Raw genomic sequence first — 6,416 nt, forward strand, 5'->3', positions numbered from 1 at the left:
GTAAAAGACAACTTTCATCTTACAAGTCCTATATTGACTAGAAATAAGGTAATTAAAAAGAATATGTAAGTAAAAGACAACTCTCATCTTACAAGTCTCACATTGACTAGAGATAGAGTAATTAAAGAGTATTTGTACTCATCTTACAAGTCCCACATCAACTAGAAAGTAAAAAATGTCACAAAAAGTTATGCACTTTTTTTCCGACTATTATAAGGATTTTTAACAACATTTAGAATAATTGCCGCTAAATGTTTTAGCGACACTGCATACAATAGCTAATGTGAAAATGCTGATAAAAGATTTTATAGCAATTTTTATTGTCACTAAAAGTCATATTAAATGTCACTAAAAGTTTATTTTGTTGTAGGGAACATGTATTGAAATTTTAGAAAATTATGAATGAAATTTATTAAATAAAAGTGAGATTATAAAAATTATAATATTTAAATTTTAATTAATACTAAAGAGTGTGTATTGTTAGTATTTTTTTTTTTTATATTCTCTCCCTTCCATCTTTTGGAAGTATATTTCATACATTATCTCTACAATTAGTCACCAAATTTCTTGCTTAGTGGTCACAAACTACTTTAATTTTATCTATCACCTTGTAAACTTGTTTTGTAAATTCCTATATTTTTAAATCTACCCTTTTATCTCTTACTGTAATTCTTATATTTTTAATAAAATCTATTGATAATTAAAAATAGCTTATTATAATTTAAATTATTTGATAAATTTAAAATATAATTTATATAGTTAAAAATGATTATCTATTGTAAATTTAAATTATAGAAAAATATACATCTATGTTTTTGGGAATGCACAAACCAAAATGGTAGAAAAATAATAATGATGATAAGGAAATGCCTCTCAACCGAAAGCTCAAAAGGAGGGAAACCAATAACGGCTTATCCTGTTTTAGAAACTTGAAGCTCTTGTTTTTTCCCTTTCTGTGATGTCAATGGCACTCTCACAGCTAAGCCACTCTCTGGAAAATGAACTTAAGACTCAAGACTCGGAATTCCCTCTCAAGGAAATTGGAAATGAAGGTCTCACAAAACGGATTCTCAGAAAAGGAATCACTTGGCAAACTCCATTCTCTGGAGATGAAGTGGAAGGTTAGAAAGCATTACACTCTCCAACTCTTTCATGTTCTATAGTTATTAGCGTGTTTGGATATACAATTAGACGAGTTTTTGAATGTTTATGTAAAGAAACTATTAAAAGCTCTTTCAAGCTGTTGCTGTTCAAACAGCTCTATATCTTCTTCTCTCTTTTTTCATATTCTCATTTTCACTTCTATGAACAACCACACCAATTAAGCTCTCTATGTATATGAATTCTAACACAACCCTTTTGCTTTAACCTTTCAGTTCATTTCAGTGGACATGTTGAAAATGGAGAATCTCTTGAATCCAGTTATGATAAAGGGTCCCCGTTTCGTTTCAAATTAGGCCAATGTAAGCACTTCATTTGTGTCATTAAATTGTAAACTAGTATGAGTACACAATGTGGTCAATGAAATGAAATTGGTTTGGCTGTTAGTGTTCAATCCATGAGTAGACACTAGGCAGTGTCATTAGGCCAAGTTATTTTTTCATGTGCTTCCAGGTGAAGTTATCAAAGGTTGGGATGAAGGAGTTGCCACCATGAAGAAAGGGGAGAGAGCAATCTTCAAAGTACCACCTAACTTGGCATATGGGGAAGTTGGGTCTCCTCCATTGATTCCTCCCAATGCAACTCTCATTTTTGACATTGAAATGCTGTCTTGGAGTTCCATCAGGGATTTGACTGGCGATGGAGGAATCATGAAAAAGATAATGAAAGAGGGAGAAGGATGGGCAACTCCCACAGAGGCTGATGAAGTGCTAGGTAAGCATAACACAATAATAATGTTCTCATGTCTTATTATCACGTACTCATTTTATTTGATTCATAGGAATTACAGTGATGAATAGAGTTCAAATTTAGGACTGCTCATACTATCTCAATCTTACCCCTAGGCTCTAGTGGTTCACATACTCATATTTAAGTGAACATATTGCAATCTACACATGCTATCTTATAACCAACCATGGCCAATAGATAACTAATTTGTACATAAAGTACTTATTTACAGTGAAATATGAAGCAAGTCTAGAGAATGGGATGCTTGTCTCCAAGTCAGATGAGGGTGTGGAGTTTAATGTAAGTGATGGTACGTTAATAATTTCAAGTGTTGAACATTCTTTCAGTACTTATTATCATTGGTATTATCTAGAACTTCAGCGAAATTTTGTTAGGTGTTTAGAAAACTCATAAAAAGCTAATCCATATGTGAAAATGCTTATAGATTAGTGTTTGGAACAGGGTATCTATGTCCTGCCTTGAGTATAGCAGTGAAGACAATGAGAAAGGGCGAGGTGGCAGAACTAGCTACGAGATTCTCTTGTAAGTTAATTGAAGTCACGTTCTAATTTTGATGAAATATGCTTGTGTTGTCATAATTAGTACCATGTAGTAATATATCATAACATAACTCGCAGATGGGCTCAGCCAAGATTCAAATAGAACCACTGAGCTAGATGGTTGTTTCTTACCAAATTCTAATTTAAGTAGCATCAAGCTTGAGCTTGTATCATGGAAAATTGTTACTGATGTCACGGGAGATAAGAAGATACTAAAAAAAATTAACAGAGTAGGTGAAGGGTTTGATCGTCCTAACGAGGGATCCCAAGTGAAAGGTAATCTATATCACAAGAACATGATCTTGGCAACACCAAAAATGGTATTTTGGCAATTATAAAAAGAAATGTTAATTAGACATAAAATCAAATGCATGCTAAGGTTCTTAATTAATTTTTTCATTTGCTGCAGTGATATATGTATGTAAACATGAAGATGGTACGATTATTGAGAGGAAAGGATCAGATGAAGAACCTTTTGAGTTCACAACTCAAGAAGGTACAACGTTGTTCTTGTACTATGTACATGATCACGGATCGTGCATATTTGTACTATTTTGCTTTTGTTTTTTTTCTTTTGCTTTTAATTTTTGTACTTATTTGTTCTATGCATTTTCAGAACAGGTGCCCGAGGGTCTAGAAAGAGCAATAATGACAATGAGAAAGGCAGAGCAAGCTCTGGTGACTGTCGATGCTGAATATCTGTGCGACTATAATATTTCACAGGGCAACACAGCCAATAATAAAGTCCTTTATTATGAAGTTGAGTTGGTTGATTTCGTTAAGGTTAGTTGTTCCCATCTATTGCGAACATTAGTATAAAAAAGGTAAATATGTGTGGAGTGTTCCTAATCATACAATTTGATCGAGGTATAAATCAATTCAAAACGGCAATACAAGGCTTGTTCCTTTCCTTCAATCAATTTTTCAACTCATTTGCCCATCTATATGTTAAGGATTTTCTGAATTTATCCACTAACAAAGAAGATAAAAGTGGATATTTATCTTTAAGGTAAAGCATTTCTCAATGTTATTGAACTTGATTAGGTTGAGTAATAATTAGAAACAGTAGAACAACTCTGGTAGTATTCTGGCTGTAGCAACCGGTTATTGAAACCATTCGAGATCCACATTGATTAAAAAAAAATCATAATAGTGTATATAAATGATTAATAAGTTACTTGTTATATTCAATTTTCAACATGAAATATGTTAAAAATCTCATATTAACTACAGATAAGATCATAATAATATATATAAATAGAAAAGAGTTTCTATTTTCCAAGTTAGTTTTAAAATTAAGATAAACTCATAATTCATTTATTAAAGAGGACAATAAAAAAATAATTTTTATTTTACCAATTCTTGAAAATATTATATATTTTCTCTATTTTTTATTATAAACAAAAATAACTAATTTTACGCATATTGAAAAGTTAGTTATTTAGATTAAATTCTATTATTTTCATAATTTTTTTCTTAAATTATCTTTATTATAAAAAAAAAAGTGTAATTGAAAAATCATACATTAAAAAGAAATATTTTAGAGAAAATATCATTAAATGATATAAAAGTAATTAAATTTATCTATATTTTAAAAAAAATTACTTATAATTGAGAATAGAGTGGTTATTAATTTGTTGCATATTTGTTCGGTAGATGTGACTATAGTACATATTCTTCAAAAACATAAGATACATGCATAGGAAAATAATATAAGAACACCTTAAAATTCATGAACGTAAAATGATTCATGTTTATTTATTATTTACAATTTCCAACAAACAGCTACTTATTGAAATTTGTGCAAATATGTTACTTTATTTCATTTATTGATTCGTAGATTAGAAAAGGATTTTGAATGACACAAACTGAAAGTAGAAGCCAGAAGCAGTATTTATGCATTGTTATATATTATTTTCAAATGATTAATGATGTGAACAGGAAAAACCATTTTGGAAAATGGACACACAAGAGAAAATAGAAGCATGTGAGAGGAAGAAGCATGATGGAAATCTGCTATTCAAAGCTGAAAGTTTCAGGCGCGCATCCAAGAAATATGAAAAGGTTTAGTTATTTTTTTACAACTTACAACTCACAAGATATTCATTATACTTATATAATGTATAGTGAAAGGATCTTAATGCCACTTAGTTAGATGTATAACAGAATAAACTTGATCTTTGATATTGTAGGCTGTAAAATACATTGAGTTTGCTCACTCATTCAATGAGGATGAGAAGAGTCACGCTAATACCTTGCGTTTATCTTGTAATTTGAACAATGCTGCCTGTAAACTTAAATTGGGGGAGTACATTGAAGCTTCAAGACTATGCACAAAGGTACTATGCATGCTCTTTATTCTTCTAGCCGTTTCCATACAGATCAAGAGACCTTTAATTTATGTTGAACTAAATTACCCTCATTTATTTATTTACAAATTTCTACCATTTTCCATTACTTTATTTATATTTTGCAAAATACAATGTTTCACTAAAAAAAAAATATAAATGTTTCTTTAAAGTGTTAATTACTTAACTATACAATAGGGTATAGTGGAAAACAATTAAATAAAGATGTGTTGGAATACTTAAAAATAAACCAAAGTTTTGAAACAAAACTAAAAAGTTGGAACAACTAAAGTTTTGGGACGGGGGAAGAGAAATATGAAATAGAAAATGAAAATATTTTAGATTCCTGAGCATCAAAACAATTGATTATGGTCAATGCAAATAATACCATTAACATGCTCAACGCACGAAAGGAAAATTGAAAGGAGAAGCTTTCTCTACAATAAATAGGTGCTACTAATTAAAACTAGATTGAAAGCGTGAATGCATCAGAAGACATTGTCTTTGCAATAATTGACAGAAGTTTGAATGCTTCAGACTAATCCTATCTTGCATAAATACACAGGTCCTAGAACAAGACCCTTCAAATATCAAGGCTCTCTACAGAAGATGCCAAGCATACTTGAAAACATCAGACTTAGAGAAAGCTGAAGCTGATGTTAAAACAGCTTTGATTATTGATCCCAATAACAGGTACCAAAAACCATCCATTGCATTTTCAACCCTATTCAACTGTTGCTCTTGATAAGCATTGATTAACAGATTTATATTGGTTAGATATATTTTCTGTTATCGCAATGAATAATTATTTGTTCTCTTGGCTTATTATCAGAGACATTAAACTTGAGTACAAAGAGCTGAAACTTAAGCAAAAGGAATACAGTAGATATGAAGCTAACATCTTCGGCACAATGCTTTCAAGGATCAGTTAGTTTAAAAAGGTTTGCAACTAAATATTGTTATTTTTAATTTTTCAGGAGACATCCTCAGCTGATAACTGTAAGGAAAACTTTCTCCTAGTGTTTTATTTTCTTCTTTTCCACTAGCTGAAAATACAAAATATTTTCCTCATATATTATTTCTCCAATCTCAGCTTTTGTATAGTGCTTTTCGTTTATCTGTCTTGGTCTCCTTGCCCCAACTTTCCATTCATCCTGTTCCAAGATTTCATTATCTCACCAACCCACCATCAACCGCGTGTGGGTCCTCCAAGCTCTTACTTTATTAACCCACCGGTACTTGCACAGCCACCAACCAATATATAAATTACTTAACTTAGCTGAAGTACTACGTAAGTACGTATGACCATTTTTGGTATTATTTTTACTTTGATAACTTATGACGCATTTTAATGTTAATATTTGCATGAATCATATAGATGAAATTTTAATTTGAGTTTTGCAACTAAACACATCGACCGATACCGTTACAAAAAATTTCCCCACTAACAGGAATCGTGTTTGGAACTGTTCCTTTTCAGAACTTCACTTTCCTCAAATTTTTTGAATAAACTTCACTAAGCTTTGAGTATATTTTGTTGTACAATACTTTTTTTGTCATGATCCTTTCACTTAATAATTTAACTACCAGCAGTGTGGAAAGTAAAATGAAACTCCAT

The 6,416-nt window shown here is 30.9% G+C and overlaps 1 protein-coding gene across 1 annotated transcript; it reads left to right on the forward strand.

Moving 5' to 3' along the window:
• Positions 1-874: 874 nt before the first annotated feature.
• On the forward strand, positions 875-5,915 carry LOC109802673 (70 kDa peptidyl-prolyl isomerase). The gene is made up of 12 exons (XM_020364089.3): positions 875-1,121; positions 1,377-1,463; positions 1,615-1,875; positions 2,123-2,200; positions 2,353-2,433; positions 2,529-2,726; positions 2,860-2,946; positions 3,067-3,233; positions 4,392-4,514; positions 4,643-4,789; positions 5,364-5,491; positions 5,631-5,915. The coding sequence occupies exons 1-12, from the start codon at positions 959-961 to the stop codon at positions 5,728-5,730; spliced, it is 1,620 nt and encodes a 539-aa protein (XP_020219678.2). The 5' UTR covers positions 875-958; the 3' UTR covers positions 5,731-5,915.
• Positions 5,916-6,416: the final 501 nt, after the last annotated feature.

Source organism: Cajanus cajan, chromosome 4, assembly GCF_000230855.2.
Source record: "Cajanus cajan strain Asha chromosome 4, NIPB_CcT2T_4, whole genome shotgun sequence".
In the NCBI taxonomy this organism is placed as follows: Eukaryota; Viridiplantae; Streptophyta; class Magnoliopsida; order Fabales; family Fabaceae; genus Cajanus; species Cajanus cajan.

Bases quoted from the DNA above. Each gene is read 5' to 3' on its own strand.
- LOC109802673 (XM_020364089.3), top strand. From the start codon at position 959: ATGTCAATGGCACTCTCACAGCTAAGCCACTCTCTGGAAAATGAACTT. The intron at 1,122-1,376 runs GTTAGAAAGCAT...TTAACCTTTCAG, and splicing joins CTCTGGAGATGAAGTGGAAG to TTCATTTCAGTGGACATGTT. The intron at 2,201-2,352 runs GTACGTTAATAA...TGTTTGGAACAG, and splicing joins GGAGTTTAATGTAAGTGATG to GGTATCTATGTCCTGCCTTG.